This window comes from Achroia grisella, unplaced genomic scaffold, assembly GCF_030625045.1.
Source record: "Achroia grisella isolate CSIRO2021 unplaced genomic scaffold, CSIRO_AGI_Agris_v1 utg544, whole genome shotgun sequence".
NCBI classification, from domain to species: domain Eukaryota; kingdom Metazoa; phylum Arthropoda; class Insecta; order Lepidoptera; family Pyralidae; genus Achroia; species Achroia grisella.
This window is the reverse complement of record NW_026712929.1, coordinates 2,017,603-2,043,757: the sequence shown is the minus strand read 5'-3', so window position 1 is coordinate 2,043,757 and position 26,155 is coordinate 2,017,603. Positions and strand designations below refer to the sequence as shown.

Below are 26,155 nucleotides of genomic sequence, written 5' to 3'. Positions count from 1 at the left end.
TTTATTGTTATTCCCACTCTGCGAATTGAATTTGAAACAAGCGAGGCAGCCGATCAATACTAGATACTGCCAACCTCGATATTTACTTGTAGAGTATAGGTATATATATGGACATATTGAAATTTCGTATATACTTAATTTAATATAGAATGGATAGTCAAGTTTAATTGAATTTTATAAGCATCAGTATTAAAATGACATGTGAATTAGAGTCAATAAAGTCTATTGAACGGAAACCAATATTGGGGTATACATTCGAACATATTATTATTATCATCTACCTATATGATAACCGCCTTAATTAGATACAGAATTTACCGATTTAAATAACTTACATTACTTTTTATTGCGCTTCTTATAGTACCTACACCCAAGGAAGAAACTAAATAAGTATTTGTGTTTTTTTTTTATAACACAGGGGACAAATGAGCTTGCGGCTCACCTGATGGTAAGTGATTACCGCCGCCCATGAGCACCCGCAACACCAGGGGAATTGCAAGTACGTTGTCGGCCTTTTAAAAAGGAATTGAAGGTTTCAATATCGTATTGGTTCGGAAATACCATTGCTGGAAGGTGATTCCACAATGTGGTTGTGCGAGGCAAAAAGTTTCTAGAAAACCGCACTGTTGAAGACCGCCATTCATCCAGATGATCAGGATGGTATTTCAGTTTCTGGCGGGTGGTACGGTGGTGAAACTCAGCAACTGGTATTAATCCGAACAATTCCTCAGAACACTCCCCGTTTGTACTATCATTACATACTGTATCATATTACTGTTAGTAATTAAGGAAATGTAATTGTAGCTATTTAAATTTCAGGAATAATTGATACGAAACTTTAATAAAAGTATGTAACTAGTTTTATTAGCATTATATATGCTAATACATACATACACGATCATGGTTTGTCATGGTTTGGCAGATACAGCTTTTATTTTAGAATACGTATATTTTTAAAATCTATTCTATTCATATGCTTTCAAAAGTAATAATAGCATTCGTTGTCTAACAAAACAAAGTGGATCTCGATGGTGTGGCTCTATTTTTAAGAATTTCAGCTTCTCGTCCGATTTTAATTTCGTTTTAGAGCTCGAGCGAGCTCGGCGCTGGCTTACTCTGCCGCTATTATCTGCTCCGTTTTATCTTCAATGTAATCTTGTTAAGAGGCCCCGTATCCCGCACCCCGATCTCCGGCACACCCCCAAAGCCGCCCAGGGAAGCAATAAGCTGAATCCCGGGTTTTCGGCGCTTAAACTAAGCCACGTATTACGAAGGAATTCTTAGTTAAAATAAATATGAGGAAATGAGTAGGAATATTTGGATATAACTAAAGTTTTATATATCATTATTATATAGTAAGTGGTAGTAAATAATTAATTTAATAAGTAGTTCCTCAATGATGAATATTAAATTATATTTTATTTCGTGTGGCAGTAGGTATTTATAGTTTCTAATAATCATTTTATTAGGAATTCATTACCTAATTTTCCCCATAAACTAGGTAATAAAATTTAAATAAATGAACACCAAACATCACGGTTTAAAATGGCTAACTAAAAGATTGAACTTGAGTAAGAAAAAAAATAAATATAAAATACTACGTAAAATTCTAATACACGATATTTAAATTAGATTTAAATAAATTAGTCATACGTAGCTGTATTTTAACGTTTGCTATGAACACTCATTTCAATGAGGGCTCCATATAACCTTGTCTAGTCTATAGCCTCTGTCACAAAAAGATTTTTTTACTTTTGTAATGGCGTGGCGCTATGGTGCATTTTATTTATTTGACATTTCTTACCATATACCTACCTAATGTCAATCATAGTTTTGTCATGTTATTGCAATTTAATTATTATAATTTATAATTTTTATTCCAAATAAATGCCTTTTAATAGATTGCATAATGTGGTTGCGTTACGGATTTAAAGATTGCTACAGTAATCATTGCTGTTAGTAATCTATTTTTTAAGTATAGTAAGTAGCATTTAATATACGAGACTTCACGATAAAGCGAATTAATATAAATGTATCAATTATGCGACTATTTACTATGTATAAATAATTATAACGATAAGTACCTAATCAATTAACATAACTACGTACAACTCAAAGTACAACTATTTTCTTAATAAAATATTTTTATGCATAATTATTTATATGTAACACACAATTGTAGTAGGGTTAGGGTAGAAACTATAATCAGACCTTTTTACGTGGTGTACCATTGTTTTAATTTGTTTAACTAAAGAATAAAAATAGTGTGAATTAAAGTAAATTGTTATATTCCTGTAGAATTAAAGTAATTTATAATCAATCATCATTCAACTACCACCATGGAATATCCATTCCGAGTAAGATGGTTTATTTGTTAAATGCTTTATCATTTACAGGTAACCAGCCCTGCAGTGTCATGGGCAGCCGTACGGGACTTTTATGTGTATTATGTTTCATAACCACTTCATCGACATGTCCAGATGTTTTTGATGTTAATCTCAATAATATAGTAAGTTACTGAACGTGTTACCTAAAGATAATTTTCTACGAACATGAATATATATAGTACCTACATAGTTTCTTATTTTAACTGACTCCATTCTCTTATTATTTATACTTTTTTTAAAAAATACTATATTCGTTGTAGTATAAAAGCAAGCCGATCAGGATGAAAGGAAGAATTAATTTTAAAATATTCTTACCCACTAAGTATGATCGTCTAAAATGTTAAAAATCTATGTCCTAACTAAACACATTTTGTTACTTGTTGAAAATGGTTTAGTTTCATGAATAAGTTTTCTATTTGTTTTTAGGCTTAGTAACCATTTACAATTAACCAGGTATAGGTAATTTTTATTTATTTAATAATAACTTTTAGGATTCTATATGTAATAAATTTATCCTCGTCCTTTTTTAATATATTTAAAGGTTAAATGCAAAATAAATTGTTTGTTGTTATAAAGAAAAATGGTTCAGTATATAATTCTGATTATGATTAGATGGTTAAATTGAGATTTAACCATCTAACTACCAGCATATCTGGGATCTTATCATACTATAAAATCGTATGAAACACAAATTATTCATAAATAATCATTTATCAGTATTTATAAAGTTTAATGATGTTGATGAAAATTGACCCCTCTCAAGCTACAGAAATCATTGTTTTTAAAACATTCTTATGACATTAAACTTTAATCAACATGTATGTGTAGCTTTGATTTGTAGATACATACCTGTACTTAATTACAAATATGAATTACAGTTGAGCTTCGGGTTTGGAGCTAACGCTGGACTTGGACCTTCGTGCCTGGGTCGAAATACTAGTAATGATGAGCCACCTGATACTTTTCGAGAGAAACTAGACTCTGAGAGCTCCGCGTTAGTGACCACAGTGAGATTCCTGGGATGGATTGTGCTAACAGCTGATGTCCTATTCTTAGGCAGCATTATTTATTTCCTGATTCGAATTTTTAAGGTGAGTATGACAAAATGAATGAAATAGGTCAATTCTAATATATTCGACGCAAAAACCGATAAAATTCATTATTTATTTATGGGGTAGTGGCAGGTATGTCACGTATTAATACAAGTTAGGTTATTTTTGTAAGTAAAGAACACAATTTTATACCCTAATTAATTAAATAAGTACACTAATTAAATGAGTAAAGACCCAGATAAAAGGTACACAAAATACAATCTTGAATCCTTCTGAAATGATAACACGCCATGTCGACAGATTACAACTACTTGTTTTTTTTTAATATATGATATAGTTTTTTCACTGGATACATCTTGGCATTTAAAAACTATAAAGTCCAAATGAATAATGACCAGTGATTATAGAAAATATATTTATTTTATCTTCCCTGTGATCAGATATCAGAACATAATCTCTAATTATCATAATTATTTATCTACTTATTCAATCTTTATATTACCTATACGTTTTACAGACAAAACACATAATAGTTTCCTTTGGACAACAGATTAGAAAGCTTTATTACAATAAATGAAACCAGACCTATGTCCTCGAAAGATGCAGATGGTCTATACGTAGCAAGAGGGCTAGTTTTCAAAATTATAATTGTTTTTTTGTTATTAAATTAATTTCGTATTAATTATCGGCGGATAAATTTGTCCAACACAAAACCGAGAACGATTTTGAAACACAATCAGTTGTGGAAAACAAAGTCAGTATATACAAATACTTATCGTATAATAGATTCATATATACCTTTCTATATGGAGAACTAATTAATTGTATCAACCATAAAAGGAGGATCATGACATAATTAATCTTAGAAATAAAAAAATACTAAGTCCTCAGTAAGAGAATATTCAACACAACCTTTTGATGGTGCCACATAAAAATGCGAAAAAATTTATACATTTATATTTCTCAATCGTTTCTAATCTTGGGTATTAGTAGAATTGATCTATCGTAATTGACTTTAATAACATCTTGAATGAATTTACTTACATCAACTCAATTGTTAGGTATTACCGAGGTAGACTTTTAGATTTAGACAGTTGAAAATTGAGATATGGCAATGTGTAATTACAAGTTATGTTATGTTAGTGGTGATATTCATGTAGTAATATAGGCCACGTTTGCTACTTACTATCAAGTAGACTATGAAGCTTACTTCCATAAAAAAGCAAAAAGATAACCTACAGGAAATTTAAAATTCCAAAGTAGGTAGATGCTAAATACATGGTTTGAAATTATTTGTAACTTATAAGTGAAATTTGTTACTTGTTTAACCTCTTTACTTATTTTTCAATGCCAACTTAATTAAAAATAATCTGTTATTTAGTCCAAAAATCTCTATTTTCTGAGTACAATATCTTAATCACCTGACATAACTTGTTTTAAAAATATTCTAATTTTCAGGGACCGGACAAAAAAGCAGCAAAGTATTTATGATCGGTGCCACTGTATCCATAATATTGTCATTCATCTATGGAATATTATACGTGTCGGCGTGTGTTTCAATGGGAGCATCATTCCCTGTTTTCGAATTTGTTTTTTCATTGGTGGATTTATTTCGTAAGTTGTACAGTAAATTTATCGTGTATCTACTATACCTTTACTATACTATACCTTTTATTACCTTTTGTTTATTTTCAGTGTGGACCTACTTTCAAATAGTATTTAATTCCTACAGACGCAAGTAATGGAGCAAGCGATGAATTCAATAACTATAAGTGAAAAGGACATATATAGATGAAAAAACATTGGATCACCAAAATATTAAGAAATGTATACTATTATTGTATAATATATTACAGTTATCTGTTTTACACATATTATTTTCTTAAAATAATGCTTAGTTATTTAATAAACCTAAGATTTTCTCTAAGGATTCTTATTAGTATTCAGAATGTAAATATTAGCTAATGAATTAAGAGACTAATAAATTCAACTAACCCAGCTACAGCACTTTGATAGACAATAGATTTAATTTTGTGGTTGCAGTGAGAACCGTTAAAACTACAACAGTGTCGCCTCCTATTAAACCCTATATGTTACTATAATACCTATAACACGCAGGAATAAAATTACATCGCTAGCTGAGCAATCAATTTTTTTTTACTCATTATGCGGAATTATTATTTGTAGTGTACACATAGCTGAACTTTATTCGTGGACAGTTTTGTAAATAAACATTCAGAATAAGAAGATATTCTGATTTTTTTTATTTACAAACCTGTAGTTGTAGTAGTATATTTTACATCCACAAGTGGATAGTCAAAGGTACAAGAGCACACAGCCTAATCGTACATTTTTAACTTCCTGCCAGTGAGTTTACCTGTCACGTGTTTTAACATTTATTGTCAAGTGAGTATTTTTTTTTAATGTCAGAATAAAGTGTATCAGTCGTTTGTTAGCTAATTGATTTTTTTATTAATATTTTGGTCTTGAAACAAGGTCTTGGTAAAAAAATAAAATGTCAATACTGGATGTTTTGCCTGTGGTGGATAAATGCTGTTGTTTTAGTTTAAGAACAGGAAGTGTACTAATAGCAATATGGAATATTGTGAGTACGATTGATCATATTCATATTGAAGGGAACTAAATAACAATTTAGTACAAATATCCTTTTTTGTATCGTATGACATAGAAGTATCTATCTGCAGAGATGCTTCTTTCATCTAACTATAGAGTCATCTAACTCACAATACCGAAATCTTACTATGGCCTTGCATATATATTTATAACTATTATAGATTAAATACATACAGGTATCAAATTTCTAATATGTAACTAAGTAATAAGCACTGAAAGTATACAATATCTATATATATAATTCCCAATAATATAAAAATATCGCATACTGCATAATAATAATAATGATATTGCAAAGGTACTATCTATTGTATGTAATTTATTATTTGACAATAATTTATACTGATTTTCATTGCAGTTTGTAGTTGTATGTCATGCATCTGCATCTGTAGCGTACCATTCGGCATGCAAACGCACTAAAAGTGATATACCACATAATATAATGTATGCAATTGAGTGGATATCCATTGTACTAGACGTTTTGGTATTTATTGCTAGCATTATATTACTAATTGGAATTTTCTATGTAAGTATATATAAATATATTTTTATATATAATTGATTTTACCGACATACACGTAAAGTTAGCTATTTTTTAAGCTGTGTTTCTATTAAATGGCGAGGCAAGACAGTGAAATTACAGCACAAAAGGCATGACATCTTATTTCTCCGGAATGGCAATGCATAAACGATATCGAGGGTGTCATTTGACACTACTTGACGAAGTGGTGTACAAATATAGAGCCTTGTTTACTTTTGCAGCTATAAGAAAAATGGTCACTGATTCTGTTCACATCGATATATTTTAAGAATAAAACTATACTAGGAAACATGGAAATAATTGCACAGAGTTAATTAATATAGGTAGTTACTAATTGTAGTTACTAGTATTATTATGATACTAAATCATTTAAATTTTATTTTCAGGAAAACCCCAACTTTGTACTATTTTATATATATGTATTGATTTGTAGGATTGTCCTGTCGATTATATTATTGATTTGTTTTTTAATATTTGGATTGGGCAAAATCTGCGAAATACCTTTATTGAATTATATATCAATGGCTTTAGGAATTATAGGTACGTAATTTAAATACCTATCTATTTAATTTGGTTTAGCGCTCACAAATTGTATAAACATTCATTCATGTAAACTATCCATATTTTGTAAAATAAAATTTAATAATTTTGTTTAGTAAAATATTAAACCTTCATTAGTGTACAGTTTGATACAGTCCTGACTCCCAAACTAGAGTGATCTTGGTGTATCAGAAATGGGCTACATCTTCTTAACAACTTTTTTTTTGTTTCAGTCTACGTCTACTTTGTAGTAGTGATTAACAGCTACAAGTCGGAGATATCTTGAGTTCATTGTACCTACGAGTACACATATTATTATTTATTTTAATATGAAAAATATACAATGTTGCTTTGACTTTTAATTATTCTAAAGAATGAGGAATACCTACCACTAGCTCCATTCCACGGCGATATTATTCATTCGTATAAATACAGAACGTCACAAGCTCTATATTGGGACCAATATTATACAACTACAGTTGAAATGTAATTTAATTATAAGTGAGTTATAATATGATAACAGCTTTTTTAGTTACTTCTGTGTACGTGGACTACATTTACAAAATTCACTGCAGTCTCAAAATTTGAAAAAATATAACTATCCAATATTTTCCACTACATTTAACATATTCACATTGACTTCTCTACGTACTTAACTCTACGTAAGAAAAGATAAATAATATTATTTTAATAGTCTTTTATTCTATATAAATACAATTGTAAAGTTATTTAGTGATTTAAGTATGCGACGATGAATATGTTTGTATTTATTTCCCCTAGGGTGCTTTATATTGCTTATACTACTAGTACGTAACTTGCTTCACTGCAGTCTGTCGACTTAAAAAAAGGGCATCTATTCATCTATTCGCTACATTTAATCTGTTACAAATGACGATATAAATGCATTTTTAAATTTAAATTAAATATTTGAAACAGAATTCGTATTGAATTATTTTCGCACATATATTTTCCTTCCATAGAAATCTGAGTATAAGGAATATCAACATATTTATGATGTCATTATTATTCTAGAGACTATTGATCACTTCAACATATTGCTTTATGTTTTATTCTATCTAAATACGCACTTACAAAAACTGTGGAATCATATTTAAGGATTGTTTGAAGAAAACTAAAGACCTTTCTTACCTATCAACTCTAACGATGTAGTACTTATATACCAGATACACATATAGGTAACTGGTATATACTCTATCTAGGATCATTTACTTACACAGTAATATGAAGAAATAATAAAAAAAATGATAGGTTGAAAACAGGATGGGGAGCTTATCCGTTTATTTATATTTACGAGTTCATGTAAGATAATTGAACAATATTTTATCTTCTTTACCTGTCCACATGGGGCGGTATTTGGTATTTTGGATGTTAATTAAAGTGGTCCTCTAGATTTGGTCAAAGATTCCGCCTCTCGTCATTAAGCGGGAATCTTTGCATCAACATAAATGTCACAGCCGTAGAGGTTTTAATTATCATCATGGACCCCTTGCCCCGACCCACCGCGGAGGTGATCTCGTAAAAGGGTTACAGCATTTGAATAAAACAAAGTTCGGGCCCCTAATCTTCCAGGCTTAATTCCGAGCTTTTAGTACATTTAAATTATCTTCAGTATATACCTCCTTTGTTTTCCTTTCTACGCGAAATGGAAAAGTACCTACCTTCTTACTGAAGTATGTAATTAATTAAAGTAAGTATACCTACTTATTAAATACATACTATAACTACAGTATAGGTAGGTACTCCAAAACTAAAAGCTCCAAAACTACTAACATGTCACCGACACATTTCGGATTTTTCTTTGAAAATATCAGTGTCACGTCGCCATCCCCGACGGGGGCGTAAAAAGAAAAGTATATAAAAGCAAAAAGAAAGTATAAAAATATAAAGAAAGTAGCTTCCCACAGATAGCGTTGCTTGGAGCAACGGTGCTCTTTATTACAATTCTGCCAACATTACGTGCGGCTCCCGAAGGTCTTACGTTTAGACGGGAAGTACGTATTTCGATCGTGCCAACTGCAATAAAAAGTTGGCCGGCTGTACATCAAGCACGTGACACGAACAACGATCCAACCTTTGAATTCTCTTAGGTATCGAAACGCCGCGTTATAATTCACTACTGAATCCTTATCTGTATATAGGTAGATATCTACTGAAAATACCTCTGTAACTCTTAGGTTTTTAGGATAATAAAATAATCTGGGCCTACAAATTAGAACAGAATTAGTTATTACTACAGCACCGGAGTTGATACCACAACACAAACTGCATTACAGCCCAATTAATATCTAATGCTCCCAATATTTAGTCGTCCGTCAGACATAGATACTGAGGACAGGTCTTAGGATAACAAAACACAAAAACTCGGCCTATCTATCAGCAGGTGCTATTAAATCATATAGCAGGTTGCCACAACCTACTTAATGTGATTATGAGTACGTACATCATATTGATTAAATAAGTATATCGAGTTCCCTAGACTCGCGTCATTCTTTAACACAGCGTTCAATTATAATAAAACGTTAATACATACAAGTTGGTACTTATGTATAATAAATAACAAGCTTAAGCTAAATATTTTTTCCAGACGGGTAGTACTTAATACTATCAAGGCATTAAAGATTGTTGAACTTGAATATAAATAGCTCCGAGGCCATACTACACTGATGAAATGTGTGAATCGAAAATACTCTAGAACCCTATTGCTTCACGTTACAGCCCAAAATCTTGTAAAAAGGATTCAACTAAGTATGTTTGTCTGTTGTCGACTTCAAGAAACGATATCGCGAGCCCCTCATCGCAGACATCGACTCGTCTGCCACTTGAGGGATATTTTTACTCAAGGGCGACGAACTTAGACTTCTAACATTAGGTATAGTTCTTGAAAACATAATTGATCAAATTCAATGGATAGGTATTTTTATAGCAAGTCGTCACTTCTCGTCTCTCTTCTTCTTTAAAAGAGAAGTTAAATCCGTAAATACTTAGATAGAGGAAAGCGACCAAATATGGAATACCATTTTGATTTTTAGGCATAATTTGCACAAATCTTATAAAATAAAACTTTTTGTGATAATTATTAACAGTCATATATTTGTACTTGATTTGTGAAAATATTAGGTCATATGGATTACTTTGGGGTAAGAAAAATTATCAAAAACTAAATAGCAATAAAGGAATATCATAAATAGTATCAAAAACTAACCTTAACTTTTAAGAGACTCTTAAAAAAGTTTCGTATAATATAGAAAGCAACACAAATTATGTACAAAAATCGCCAATCCAGGTATAAATCTCGGGGCTTACCCAATTATTATATACCCAGAGCCCACACATGAGGCTCTTAATCCATGTTTCCCTTGAGTATCTATCAAAAACAGCACATTACAAAAAATATACTCCGAATCTGCAGAATCTGGAGCTGTAGGTATATAATATACAGCTGTAATCAAGGAATTGGGTTCACTGTCTGTATCAAACAGCATCACCTCCTCATCATTTGAAACTGACGTAGGCTTAGTATTCTCTTTTAATTTCTTCTCATTCTATTTATTATTTTTGTTTTTTTAGCAATAAATTTTCTTTCTTTTATAAACAATGAAAAATATATAAAAAAAAATTATCAAGTCAGGTGATACTTTAGAGAACCATTTATGGAATATTCCATAATTGGATAGTGTAATCTGTCTATATTTGGATTTTCCAATGATTTCCAACTGACATATACATTTTTATATTTATGTAAGTAATACAATATAATACCGCTAAAACATACAAAAGAACATCTAAACAGTATATAAAAGCTATAAAAAGCATACCGTGTGAACTTTCTGTACGTGAAATGGACGTATTCCATATTAGGATACTATTCCATATTTGGTCACTTTCCTCTACTAGCTCTTTCCCGCCATTTCGTCGACTTATTAGTTATTTTTTGGGAAAGAATAGATATTTTCTTTCGCTAAAAATAAAATGAAAGTGTCACTAAGATGGAGATCAGTAATATAACCTATGTTAATATTAGCAATATTAATATGTTTAATTAAGATCCGCCCATTTATTTAATCATTACCTAAAAGATAACAAACAAACAGTCACTTCTTTATTTATACAAGTAGGTATTAGAATGGATTTATAGATAGATATTATACTATTATTGATTATATTATTGATACCAAAACCGAGAAAATTAAATACTTTCTTAAGACAAAACAATTCAATAGTTAACATACACAGTACGGTACTTACGTCTTTATAGCGATTACAATATAAGATATAGGTATCTACTAAGTATCTATCTACATAATATTATATCCGAAGAAGGTTTTATATGTAATGTTATGAATAATGCTCGCGACTGGGGGACGACCGCAGGGGTCTACGAGGCTCCTACAACCATTGTTATGCATAACATTACGCCTACATTACCTACTTGCGACACACTTCTACATTCATCTGAATATCAGTAACGTCTTATACGAAATAGGTAGGAAACCTAACCTAGATATGGATATGCCTCAAAAGATTTTGCAACTGTAGATACCTACCTAAATGTTTTGAATACAGGTAGGTACACCACACAAAATTACATGTGCTTTCATTTTTCTTTATTAATTAAATGTTTATGAATTTTATTGATAATGTATACAATGGTAGGTACTTGTCCAGAATAAGGATAAATTAACAAATTCAAGAAGTCTGTCGAGGAATAATTATGGGACAAAATATAAGTAGTTTGGATACCTACTATATATTATAAACTAAAATTAGGTAGATTTTGCTCAAAATACCACAATGACTGGGACTTGATATTTAAATGACTCCATTTTTTTAGTGTTTTACAGTTAGATACAACATATTCAGACACAAGTAGGTAAATTTGATTATAGTTTGTATATAATTTTTATTTACATTTAGGTTTTCTGAAGTAGATATTTTCTATTTTTTTAATATTTATATTTACCGTGTTATGTATTTAATTAATTTCATTTATTAGCTGAATATATAGGCTTAAATATGACACAAAGTAGACTTGTACTCCGACGGAAAGTTGCCGACGGACCACGTAGTACCCACTTGTTACGTACCAATCTGTAATACTATTTTAAAAAATATCGAAATAACAATCAGTGCTTAGAGTATGCTACCACGTATTGAAATGGTTGCTTCATTATATGTATAAAGATGAGATGATGCGATGGACTAGATACTTCATATTATATCAATGCTACAATGACTGAGATAGGTAGGTATGACTTGCCAAATGTAGGTAAGATTACAACCAGATTTGAAACGCTCTTTTTAGTAAATTGTACTTATTAGAGAAAGGTTATAAGAGAATTCGTAATACCTATATGTTGAATACATAATATAAGTATCTAAAGGATACCTACCTACTGAACACTAGGTACGCCGAATTGCAAAAATAACTCAAATAAGAAACTTATTAGAAAAATAATCTCTATAAAAGCTATGTGTTCTGCGGATTTTCATTATTCTTGTTTTTATTACTCAGGTAGATATATACTTCTTATTTTTTTTTTTATTAAATTCCCAACGCCATCTCTGTAATTATTGAGAATGATGCTTTTATTTCTACGCATGCGTGAAACAAAAATGGCCGCCGATCAATATGAGGATGCCACCCTGTCCCACCCCATTGTTTGGCCTTTACCACTTATAAGCTCTAGTGAAATAGACTCTACTGCTTTGGAATAACAGCTAAAAGAAATAATAGAACAGATAAATCTTGCCCACATCTTTTGTTTGTCGTAGGTAGGTATGTGGGGTAACTTACCTAAATATGAACCTACCTAGCGAAGTATACAAAGCCGTATTGCGGATAAATATTTTTAAAGGAAAGAATTATACTAAGATTTATATAAGATACAGTTTTACTGCAAGATGATAACTGTCTGGTTAATACCATTTGTAACCTTGTTTATAGATAGATATAAATAGTTTGGACTGATAACAATACCTATCTAACAATTATTCTTTTTTAAGTCTAGGTACCTATTACGGTCGTGAATAGAAATAAGTAAGTACATCTTTTTGATATTTATCTATTTCCAAAAGTAATTCATTAATTCTTCATACTCCAAAACCAGAATTCAAAACAAGGAATATATTTTACATGTTTTTTTTAATAGGCACTATTGGAACGGTGCATCTGCTGTTCTAAGCTAACCACCAGTACCTACCTAAAGGATGATTCTGAGCATGAATTCAATCAGTTACCCTATCAAGATGAATACATCAGAAATTAACCGTGGTAGTTCAGAAGAGACCACGTGGATGTCGATCCGACTATATTGCTAGTAATGTGGCCACTAAACGCAATTCCTACTATCTACCTAATAATTCCTGCACCTACATATCTACCTACATAGCACGATGACTTGGCAAGGTGTAATTTGGATCAAACGGTAACATATGGCAAACGGTCAATTTAGATATCTACTTAAATACAAAGTACAGACACAAGTCTCTAATGAGCATGCATGATAAGTATCTAAGTGTATGGCAAACTTGTATTCTATTGTATCTATACATGGGGAGATAAATTTGCCACAGCTAAGTCATTATCTATATAAAATTGTTTGTTGGCTACCATCCTGTCAACTCAGTATTACCTACTGGTAGGTAGGTACCTACCTGCCTGGTACAAAAGAATTTAATTATTTGTATAGCGTTTATTAATTCGTAGGTAGGTTCGTCTTTAAATGTTATTATGTAGGCAGGTAGGTACCTAAGTAGTTAATTAGAAACTGAGTAATCTATTTTGTGAAGAGATTAGATATATACCCACCTATTATATAAATTAGGTAGGTACCTAACCTTGTGGGTATTTATAGATATACCTGTACATTTATTAAGTATCAAGGTACTAATCACTGTTCTTAAGAAAACGATATAAAAATTACCTAAAGTTCTTAAAACTAGAAAATCTTGAGAAAAATACATAATAAACTGTGAGGCAAGCTTACAACCAACCTATGGTTACAAGCTTGCCTCACAGTTTATTCTTCCACTTCTTACCACCAATGAAGTGAAGGAACTTTATTAGTTGCCAGTATACCACAATAAAAACAATTGGTGGCACATTTTCATACTAAATTTATTTTTATCCACGTAATGAAAATCTAAAAAAAAGTATTACTTTCGTCCTACCCTAATTTTAAATTAATAAAAATTTTAACCACCCTCTTCTCCAAACCGTAGAGATGGGTATGCACTTTCTCGCCCATTACTATCCAGACATGTTTGGGGCCAGTGGCGCCATCTATGGACATTTCGTAAAACAAATAAGAATTCCTCTACCTTTAATAGCGACATCTATGTTTCATATATTGAACTATATGTATTAAAGATGTAGTTAGCAACAAGATTACTGAAGTAGCAAATGTAATGTAAGCATGACTATGGATTGCTTTCAAAGGAAACTTTAAATTAAAGCATTTCGTCTACTTTCATGCCTATAGGGAGCAGACGATTAGTCCTCGAATCTGCGTTAGGAATTAGATGTCACTACTGTTTGAAATTTGATAGTTGCAAAGATTTGAAATAATTTAAATAAAAAATACCTGTAGGGCGGACCATATATTAAAAATATAATTTCTATCTACTAGAATTATCTCCATAGAGTAAGAAAGAAGTTAGTAGTCTTAGAGAGTAGTTAGGCAACTATTCAGATTCTCTTTTTTTTATAAGTACCTAGATATAGTGGTCGCAATTAAGCATTCTTTAGATATCTACTGTATAATTATCAAAATACTAGTTACCTAGCCACTTCTAGTTAGGTAATTATACATCTTATTAGATTAATTAGATAGACAGGTAGGTAGGTACTATTTATAGGTAGGTAGGTACTATTTATAGGTATAAGTGGTAGTAGGTACGGGTGGTAGTACGTACCCATTTTTTTTTTAATTGGGTAAGTAGACATAGGCAGATGGATACTGATTTATGAGTAGATATAAATATAGGATTAAAATTTCATTTTCAAAACTGAATCATTTTTTCAGAAGCAATCTTGTTTATTATACCCATCACTGAGTTAAATGGCAATCTTACTAAATCAAAAATGCAAAACTTTTTGCCGCTAACGATCGGTTGCTAAGTAACTCAACGCTTAAAAATTAAGCGGTTCCTCAAACATGTTATTGGCTCAATTCGGCGCCATTTGCAAAGGGCCGGACTCTACGTAGCCCCGCCCACGGACGACGCCCAAATACAACCGCCGTGACCTCCCCGTATATGGACTGCCATTGCAGCTACTCGCACTGATCTTACTGTGGGGGAGGGACTACAAGATAACACGGCTAAATTTGGGACGCTTCAATGTGAAGTATAACCTGCTATACATTGATGTACCTCTAAATTTTGTAGTATTGTTTTACATTCAAATTTTTTTTCGATTGTCGTGGGATTATCCGCCATGATTTGGGAGGGTCTTTATGAATCTACGATTTAAAAGAACCATATCTATAGTCTGTTTTTTAATTCCGGACACTAAATTGACATGTATAAATGTCAAACTTTCAAATAATGTTACCACCTATGGCGGGGTAGTGGTGTACCTGCGATACCGATTTGTTTTATCGGAAACTTTTATTTTAACATATTTTAAAGTATTAAATGACGTTTCCAAAACAGAATTTTAAAATTTACGTACATATACTAGTGTTTCCATTACTGTCATCGTATTAAACCTACAGCATAAATATACATTTTTGTCGTTTCCGTACAAATAGTAATTTTATTCCGTAGGTAGGTATTAATAATATCCGTAGTAATTTTTTTTCTTGCAAACCGCTAAGTATTTTAAATAGGTTTTTGTTTTATGATAAGTATAGATATGACACTATAAAAAGGTAATTTGTTTTATAAAAGAAGGCAGTTAGTATTTATTTTAGTAAAAAATAAAAAAAAATATTTTGTTACAACAACCATATATATATATTTATTCATTTATCTATTAATACCTATATTTTATTATATATATTAATTTTGTGTTAATGCGTTTTATATACCTAGATATCACACATTATTTCTGAATAACCTATAAAAATGGGTAATTAATATTAATTTCCGATGGTGCCACAACCCTATTTAAAAAATGTAAAAAACCTAGCAATAGGTATCGGATATGTCAAATTTGTCTCCGGAATTAAAAAACGGACTATAAACATATTACTATTATCGTGCTTAATGAAGATTAGCTAGGTACCTTCCTATATGCGGCACACGGAATATTGTACATTTTCCTTTTGTATAATGGAAAATGGGGTCTACCTACCTATGATTTAAGTTGACATCTTGACAAAATCAGCATAAGTCATAAGGTCATAAGGTCAGGTTTGTTATCCCATTGTGATGAATTCACTAGAAATTTAGTAGCATAGTTACCAAGAGGGGTGGAGGTAAACCTTACATGCATTGCTATCAAAGGCGTTATTAGTCCATATTACTACCAATATCTTACCCTCCCGATGGCCTCCTGATGATGAAAAAATAATATGGGGATATTTTTTTCAATATCTGTAGGTATCATAATGTTATTAAGTACATGTATTATCTCTATATATATAAGTAGGTACGTAGATCTTTAGAAGGGTAGGTAGGTAGGTAAGTAACTTACTAGTACCTACCTACTTAAGAACTAGCCAATAATTATCCGAAGATATTTATTCCAAATTTTGCAACTATTAAAACCAATAAACACAATATATAGGTATATAATATATAAAGTCCACAAAACGTTTTATTGTGTACTAGCTACTCACCCCGGCTTCCGGTAGGTAGGTACATACAAACCTTCATTTTTTAGAGTAGATAGAGTGAATCACTCTATCTACTCCTAATAACTGCATTAAAATCCGTTGCATAATTTAAAAGCTCTGAGTGAACAGACAGCGAAAGCAACTTTATTTTATACTAGGTATGTAAAGATTTACAAGCATTTACGAGAAATAACAAGCGGCGTAGCCGTTTGCTGGATTTATAGACTCAATAGTTCATAACGCTAAAAATTATTGACTGTTCGCCGCATCAAAATGTTACAACCCTGATTTGTACCCTGTTATTGTGTGAAACAATAAATAAGTGCAGCTTTTGTCGTTTATTGCACGTATTGCGTGCTCTTTAGTTGTAACATCAACTGGGTAAGTAGTACCTACGTATGTAAGTAGGTTGTTAAAAGAACACCTAATTAAAATTAGTGTTGTTTGGTAATTATGATCTCTTTTCATTATGTACTTATACCTAATACTTAATTATACCTCTACATGGGTATATTGGTATAATTTTGTGTTAATATTTATATTTAATTAGAAAACAATATTCAAAAAGTCACCATTACCAAAGATCACCAAATCATTGCTAAATAGGACTCTAATAAGCCACATATATAGATTTAATCATCATGATCTCTTGATTAATTATTTTCTACTAAATAATAAGTATCTAAGTATATAATTAATCTACCTAGTAATTAGTTAAACGAGTATTCAATATAAAGGGGGTAGGTATATATAGGTAATAAATAATACCTAGGTATATATCTCAAATATCATCATTTGAGATATATACCTAGGTATTATTTATTACCTATATATACCTATTATTATTAGATTTTTAGATATTAGCTATAGAGTTATTATTATTAGATATAGACATATAATATTTACGTAAGTACCTAGCGACGTATACCTAGACGTTATTAGTTATGTATATTATTATTGGGTAAACCTATTTCAATAAGGCCTTACTGGTTTTAAAACAATTAGGTAAGTATATATAGTGCATAAACTGTGTAAGCTAGTACATATATTATAAGAAGTAGATATTAGATTTTTATTAAAAATTGGAATACCAAAGAAGCTGACGATTCATTTGTTGGTAGGTAAGTGGTAACTATCACCTATGTGAACAATACTATGGGCATCACGTTATTATACGGCAAGCCGTGATACTACACATTAGTTGTCATTCCGAAGAACTAAGACGTCGTACCTCTATATCCTGTAATATCACTGCCGTATCTCACAGATATAAATGTAATAGATATAGTACGGAATTCTGTACAAAGTCATCCTCTAGTAAAAAAAAACAAGTTTATTAGGTGTCTCTAGAAAATATTGTTTAACAGATTTCAATATGATCTGTACCCTATTCCAGTAAGTATATCTGTTCTGTTCTGCTTTTCTCATCACACCCCGTACCTAATATGAAGTACCTACGGCATGAAGCTTTAACGACAGTGAACACTATAGAGAGTGATTAGGTACCTATATCGTTTTCTGTAAACAATCTTATAAGTAGAGTCACTATGAATTATAATATTTAATAGATATATCCACATATGTACATACCTAAGTATATAAACGGATAATAAAATTAACCTACAGGTATAGTCTGACTTTTACTTCCATATTCTAGAAAAGTAAAAAAACTTAACATACAACGCCTCCTGTCTGGATGTTATACATAATTATATACCTATAGCTAGATATAACCTCTCCCGCTCCAACTCAGTTAATTTCCCGCTTAGTTAACTTTATTACTCAGCGCTGATTGGATATTGATTAGAACCACCGTTCCATCAGTTTAAATAGCGATTCTTTTCTAAAATAACATCGCACAACCACAAATTTACACTCACTATGCGATTGTAATTACCTTCGTGAGCTTTATTACCTCTGTTGATTAAATAAAACTTCGATAAACGATTTTGAGTTTCGCAGTGGGTATTACAAGAGATATTTGGAAAGAGAGATTAATGTTCGATAGTCGTCTCTATATGCGTATAGATGTAATGTTAATTATATTCACGCTACCCCTTCTCTGGTTAAAAAACAGAATGTACCTAATAAATGTTTTGTTTGTCCTTAGGTACACACAGTTCTTACGCGATCAAATATAAATAGGTACACATAGGTATGGTTTTACTTCCATAACATTTCGATGTTAAATATCTTAATTCCTGTTACGGTCATTTTGTAATATTAAAAGACGACCTGCCGTAATGATAATACTTAGGTACTAAATAGACATTAAATTACAGTTAAGTGTTTTAAAATAAAATATTACTTTTTTGTATGATAGGTACTGTAAATTCTTTTTAGGTACTTACTAATATGTGTAATGATATTATCTATAGCAATATAATTGCTATATATAATCTATGCAAAATAATAATCTACTACAACCTTAACCTACATAACTTGCTAGTTATGTTATACCTATTATTACGATGAATAAATTTGCATTCGTACTTCATTAAAGATTTTTTCAGAAATTCTACCTTTATAGTTTTCTGGTAAATATCGATTTCAGTTTTTTAATAAAACCTACCAATTAGTTTATATGTAGTAGATATAATATATAGTAGGTTTTTATATATCAATTCAAAGTTCCAATTATTCTCTCTATTCTACTTTTGACTCTACAATTTTTGATTGCCCGATATGCATCTCTATTATAAAATCTGATTGGTACTTCTAAATACTAGAAACGATTTGGTATATTTATTAAATTTTATATTTTATTTAGAGGAGTTTAGAGGTCTTACAATTTCTTCTTCCATCCTTTCGTTCTAAAAAAATGTATGTGTAGGTAGGTGGGATTTGTAAAACTAGAGGACTAAACTTGATGTCTATTAATACTTGTGCTACTAGCTTTTATATCCACTATACAAAAACATACATAAAATTAATATATTATTGAAACAAGTTTTATCTAAAGAAATTATTTTATGATAGTTATGTACCTATATATATTCTTGTGTAAATATTTACAAAAACTTTCTTTCTACTTCTATTTTAAGAACTGAAGTTTTATCTATTTTTACTATTTACGTTTATCTTCCATATCAGTAAAAGCTCGTAACAACCTATAGTTGATAACATGTATATTTAAGTATCATAACTTCTGTTGTATCTATACTAATCTTAATAACAAAATGATATTCAAATAAGAATCAACATAAACGAAACACCAACCCAACTTCACTGTAGGTAAGTAATAGGCACAGAGCAATCAAAATCATTGAAATGTAAAACTGTAGCAATAACAACAAATCGTAAACATAACTCGAGTGGAAGCTTAAAAATTGACCTATGGTCGTTCAAAAATTCTTTACGAGAGCGTTGCGCAAGCACGGATTGAACCTAATCCACTACTTGGGTGTCTAGTTTTATGTTGGCCGGCATAAAGTGTAATAAACTATGTGTCTGCTGTTAAGAGTGAAGGAAAATGAACTTTAATACTTTGTAATAAGGAATGACATAAAGCAGCAAATTATGAACGGCTCAGTTGACGGCGCACGTGGGTGAATCGGTTATTATGAGTTTACAGGCAGCTTCATTCATTTAGCGAATGGTGCGTGATAGATTGGAATAATTTACAAGACGTCTAGTTATAAAATCAATTATATGACCTTACATATCTATGAGTTGCTATTGTTAGTTTTTATACCTTAACTAACTAAGCATGCGTCTTCTCTCTGTCTATAGACTGTTTATTAAAAAAGATAATATTACAAAATCTTCTGAAATTCAAGTCATTCTTCAAGAAGATAGGTTTTAGTGTGGTTGCGATGCATACTGTGGTTATGATACATAGTGTGGTTACGACGATGGGGACCAATTCTAGATATGACAGCTAATAACAATAAGTACAAATACCTAATTAATAATAATATCTCAGAACAATTCACACAGCGCTATCTAGTTCCAAGCTAAACAGAACTTGTATTATGGGTACTAGACAAATTATATAGGTATAAAAATATATCCATGTTATCATGGATACATTTTTTTGTAAATACATACATAACATACATAGAAAAACCCAGATAGATATAAAGGATAATACTGATGACTATAATACGTTTACAACAGAGATAGTTCCTCAATTCATAACAAAGAAGGCATGGTAGGTACCTGCTTGCATTATTATGTAGGTATATTCAAATTAAGAATACGTATATTCATAATAAGGATAAATCTAAATACACAAAGAAAATCGTGATACTATTATATTTTCTTGTAAATTAAGCAAATTATTTATGGAGTAAAGCATACAATTGTGTCTATTATAATACATAGGAAATGCATAAAAGTCTACAAAATTATAATCAGTTACATAAGTAGCAAATAATAAGCAAGAAACCTGCTAAAGCAAAATTACTGTATGTCTTTATTCTATAGTAGTAGTAGCAACACCCCGATATTATATAGTGGAAAAATCTTTATATTCATAAATATACTATAATATTTTTTTATAGCATAAATGCTGGTATATCGTGACAGATAGCCTAATTTTACATTAATAAATTTAATGTTTTACCATAAGCAATAAGTATAACACCTTGTTCACTGAGAAATATAGAGTAATATCGTAAGTAAATATATTTATTAATATTTTCAATAATACTTTCAACTATTCAGTAAAATAGAATGTCGATATTAACGTTAATAGCGACCTAAGAATCAGATCGTTATATCATTATACCAAATTAGGTAGTAAGTACCCTATATGATCATAAATAACTAATACATTAGTAGAAAAACATCAAAAGGGAACAATAATTTTTTCAGTTAAATCAATTGGTGGCTTACGGTTTAGTACCATATCTACGATATATCTAGGGGCCTAAATCCAACACTTGGTAGACCGACCCCTGATGCCGATGCGCGTGAGACATATAGAAAAGAAATAACTAACATTGAAAGAATATAAGTTAATAATTACTAACAAAAAATAAAAATGGCACCCTAACCAGAGCAAATTACTTTGAAGGTTCACATAAGAAGCAAACATTCAACGAAAAATGTCGAATTGTCACAAACCAACATAACATAATATTCCAAAGGGTTCCCGACTCTTTGTTTTCCAACTGCGATTCACACGGCGTCCGTGTTTGCTTCACAAACAGCGCGGCATGCGACTGAGCAATTATCACTTACCTGCGACACGAGATCACAACACTGCACAGATTTATAGTCGATAAACTTGTATCATCACTTTTACTGGTGTTGTAAATTAATTATGTGCACTATTTATGGTATTGTGTGCGCGATGTAGACGCGAGCTATCGCGCCGGAGGCGAACGACGTAATGCGAGCGTATGGGCGGGCGGGGTACACACTGCCTCGACGGTAGAAGCGCGCGCCGCTCACAGGCTCTCAGCTCAGCCTGATCCCTTACATTCTTCCAATTGTAGCTATCATCCTCCACATAAGACAGGGTCGATAGGGACCCGGGAAATGTATCTGTGACCCTTCGTTAAATGTTTCTTTAATTTTTTATCGCCATGTTGCCTGTTCGCAATTTGGTGCGTAACTGTATATCGATCGTTGAATGGGAACTTTATAGGTATTATCACGTAATAGGTCGTTACTTTAAGATTTTTTCTTTTTAATGTCCTATTGTTGTAGTGTAAGTTCCATTATGGGTTTATAATTAGGTAGTTAATGTCAGATGTAATGTAAACATTTAAGACTGTTATTTTATATGTTGTTGATATATGTGAATAAGAAATATAGTTCTAGGCAGGTAGTTACTAAAGTTCTAGCAAGGTGGTGAATATTTTAAGTAGGTACATCAAGTCTAACTAGTCATGAATATAATTAGACATATAGTAGGTGTACAAGTATCTATTTAACTATGTAAATCTAACTAGACTTTGAAGGTGAACAGATAAATAATAGGTAGGTATGTACCTAAATAGGTACCTTACTTGTAGAACGTAGATTGTAAATAGGTGTCTATCTATTAATAAATGTTCTTGACAAGGTTAGAGAGAAATACCTTTATGTAATAAAAGCATTGTTGGATGTTGTTTTTAGGTAGGTAGATGACTAGGTTATTTATATTCAAAAGTACCTACCTATATTCTACTACCTGCCTATATTCTAAACCTAATTAAGATAAGTACTTATAAACCTATATTTGGCATCAGTCGAAATGACGCCAAAATAATTTAGATGGTTGTAACTTTATCTGCCTAATGAGCATAATAATATTAAAAGTAGGTACAAATTTTTATTTTTAGTGGATATTACGTGACGGCTCGTTGCAATAAATTACGTCACACATTAAGGTTGGTAAGTATATTACCTATATAAAAATCAGTTTAGTTTCTTGTATTTGAATCAACATTAATTCCCAGTCCATTAATATAAGACGGAAAGAACACAACGATAATTATTTTCATATTCCTTGATTGACGTTAGCTAGAGCGTTAACTAAATTTTTGCAATAAATATAATATAAATAATATATTACTATTATTATTTTTAATTATATTATTTTTTGTCGTTGGCTAATTAGCCAAAAAAGACTAGGCAGATCTTGTAGAGAAGTAAATACCTACTAGACAGCTGATAACTAATATTTTTTTTGTGAATACATTAATAATATTATTATACTTAGTAAACACCCAGACCAATACAAATGATTATATTCATGAATACAAAGTATGTACCTGCGACCATCGGAAGTAAACCGCTAAACTACCGCGGCCGCCAAAATACGTACTCTATAACCTATATATATACAATATAACCTATACCTACAGGTGACACTAAGTTTAACAATTATATAACAAAAATGTAAGTCGAAGAGTATTTTAAGTAATTTGTAAAAAGAAGTACAAATAGTAAGACAGTTTTTGGTTTGTTAAAGATATTTTACTGTTAAGCGATTTAATTGAGGAGCAGCCTCCGAATTTATTGGGTGCAATTGAGGTTACAATTAAAACCAGATTCTTATCGTATACCCGAAGAACAATCTCAGGTGTTGTTTATTCAGTTTTAATGGTGGGCTTTTGTTATAATAGCTTAATGATGGAGCCACTGTTCACATAATTATTTTATGGTTTCATACACAGTAACAAACTGCTTTAGTGTGACTACGCTGTTGCATGGTACGCAGTCAATTTACTTTACTGGTAATTTCAAATGCATATTTTAACTTCACTTTTACTTCTAGTTCCCAATTTAATTAAGTATGTGGATGTAATTTGTTGTGCTGAATGCGAAATTTATGTCTATGTTGGAATAATCTTATGTAATATTGTACTTGTACTCGTAGTTACAAAGACAGACATTATAAAGGTACGTATAGGATACTTTCGGCCAATTAATTTCAAACATAAATCATGACAGATATACTTACAATGTAAAATTCTAAGTTTAAGAAAAACGCAATGACTATTACCAATTATCAATTAATAATAATGTTAATTAGGCATATATGGTATGTATATTCAAAGTGTATATAAAGATTTTAATGGTAACCTCCTAAAAATTAAGAAGTATAAAAGACTTAACGGAAATGATAAAAACCTCTTATATGCACTTAAGAGCTCAATTGTGTGTGTGCTTAATTAATTTGATAATGCAAAGTGAATCCGGCACATAACAAGTTAATTCACTTTAGACGTTTTCTTTAATTTATAACTGCAATTAATTAAAAAACATCATTTAGATATCCGTTGGTTAAAACATTATAAACACCTATACAAATAAAATAGCTAATCTTTTCTTAATTAACTAATAAAAAAAGTATACATACATACTGATTTAATAAATAAAATTCGCAAAATCAATGTAAATATTGGACAGTTACAATAGGTGTTCTGCCTAAACTAACTATAGCCTGTAATAATTGAGTGTAACTACACTTAACATAAATCATAATAGTTGTTGCTTTTCAATTCACTGGGATAGGTATACTCCCGGGATATAAGTATTTACCAACCGATGAATGTACTATACATTCATCGGTTGGTCATAAAAACAAATCGGCAAATGATATTATTAGTTATATAGAAAGCAGGCATTTTAGGTGTCGTATTTTGTCAATTTCCTTGGTATGTGAATTTATTTCAATGTGGACACTTTCATCCTATCTAATACAATTAAAAATTTGAATTTACTGGTAATTTTTTTAAACTCTACCACAATAAGGTAGGTAACATATGATATAAAATACTTATAGGTATCTACCTTTTAACAAGATAATAACTTCTTGTAAAAAGTACTTCACTTGTAAAAAGATAAGCAACAGATGCGACTTCTGTCTTATTTATTAAACAACAACTTGCTTTACTAAGCTTTGTCTATCAGATTTCTAGTATAACAAGATAACACGATCGCATAGATTAATGCATTTGATAAATAATACTGTATATTCAAACCCATGCTATATATTAGAATCATAAATTCTATATTCTTCCAATCAGTAACTCTAGTGAGTGTATGAAATCAAAGATTAAGTATGTATTTATTATAATTGCTGTTATTTGGTACATTATGCAAGTTGGTACTTGTGTAGGTACCTAGCCATAGCTAGGGAGGGTCACTGAGTGCGCGTGCCACATTCCACCGTATATTGACTCGGGTCCCGCGCCAACACAAAGTAACCTTATGAACACGGGGCTACTCGGGTACAGACAGCAGCTGAGATTTTTATATGAATTTACATTATTGTTAGTCATTACTTGTCCTCTATTGTATAAAGACCTGCCACATGGACTCTCCCACAAGAACTTATTTTTCTTACTTACATCCATCGATTTCCGGCAACACATTTGAGCAACACTTTTGACACAACACTAATTATAAATAAACAGTATATACAAAGTTATTTATTAAGTGCTTTACTATTTTAAAAAAATCTAGATGGTTAAACTATTTTAATAAACCTTCTTGATTTATTTTTTATTTCGTGTACTACAATCTGTCACAATTTAACATTAAGTACTTAGTATGTTTGTTTCTTGAAATTTTAGTTACATGGTATATATTGAATATTGATGGACCACTACATAGGCTACTTTTTATTCCTATCAATCGCTATATACCTATGTACTAATCACGTGTAGTCGAAATGAACCTAATGTGTGTGTAATCGACGTAGGGGATCAATTGTCCATATACAAACTCGATATATTGCATATTTATTATTATGTG

General features: G+C 30.9%; 2 protein-coding genes and 1 pseudogene across 4 annotated transcripts in view; 2 read left to right on the top strand and 1 right to left on the bottom strand.

Annotated features, from left to right (window-relative positions):
* Positions 1-5,264, top strand: part of LOC131847962 (uncharacterized) — a 30,076-nt pseudogene extending 24,812 nt beyond the window's left edge.
* The window catches only part of LOC131847825 (homeobox protein abdominal-B), a 98,615-nt gene extending 76,311 nt beyond the window's left edge, over positions 1-22,304 (bottom strand). For both annotated transcript variants that reach the window (XM_059197484.1, XM_059197486.1), the window contains exon 1: positions 22,145-22,304. The gene's annotated coding sequence lies outside the window, so the exon portion shown is untranslated. The remainder of the gene's footprint in view (positions 1-22,144) is intronic.
* On the top strand, positions 5,881-8,041 carry LOC131847826 (uncharacterized). Of its 2 annotated transcripts, none has more exons than XM_059197488.1 (4): positions 5,881-6,044; positions 6,432-6,599; positions 7,048-7,154; positions 7,388-8,041. In XM_059197488.1, exons 1-4 carry the CDS (start codon positions 5,955-5,957, stop codon positions 7,413-7,415), a joined length of 393 nt encoding a protein of 130 aa, XP_059053471.1. In that variant the 5' UTR covers positions 5,881-5,954; the 3' UTR covers positions 7,416-8,041. The 2 variants fall into 2 exon arrangements, with proteins under 2 accessions (XP_059053471.1, XP_059053470.1); XM_059197487.1 differs by having other exon boundaries at positions 7,001-7,154.
* Positions 22,305-26,155: the final 3,851 nt, after the last annotated feature.

Excerpts from the sequence above, each read along its gene's own strand:
- LOC131847826 (XM_059197487.1), top strand. The coding sequence starts at position 5,955 with ATGTCAATACTGGATGTTTTGCCTGTGGTGGATAAATGCTGTTGTTTT. Across the intron at positions 6,600-7,000 it reads TACTAATTGGAATTTTCTAT|GAAAACCCCAACTTTGTACT; the intron begins GTAAGTATATAT and ends TTTTATTTTCAG. Across the intron at positions 7,155-7,387 it reads AATGGCTTTAGGAATTATAG|TCTACGTCTACTTTGTAGTA; the intron begins GTACGTAATTTA and ends TTTTTGTTTCAG.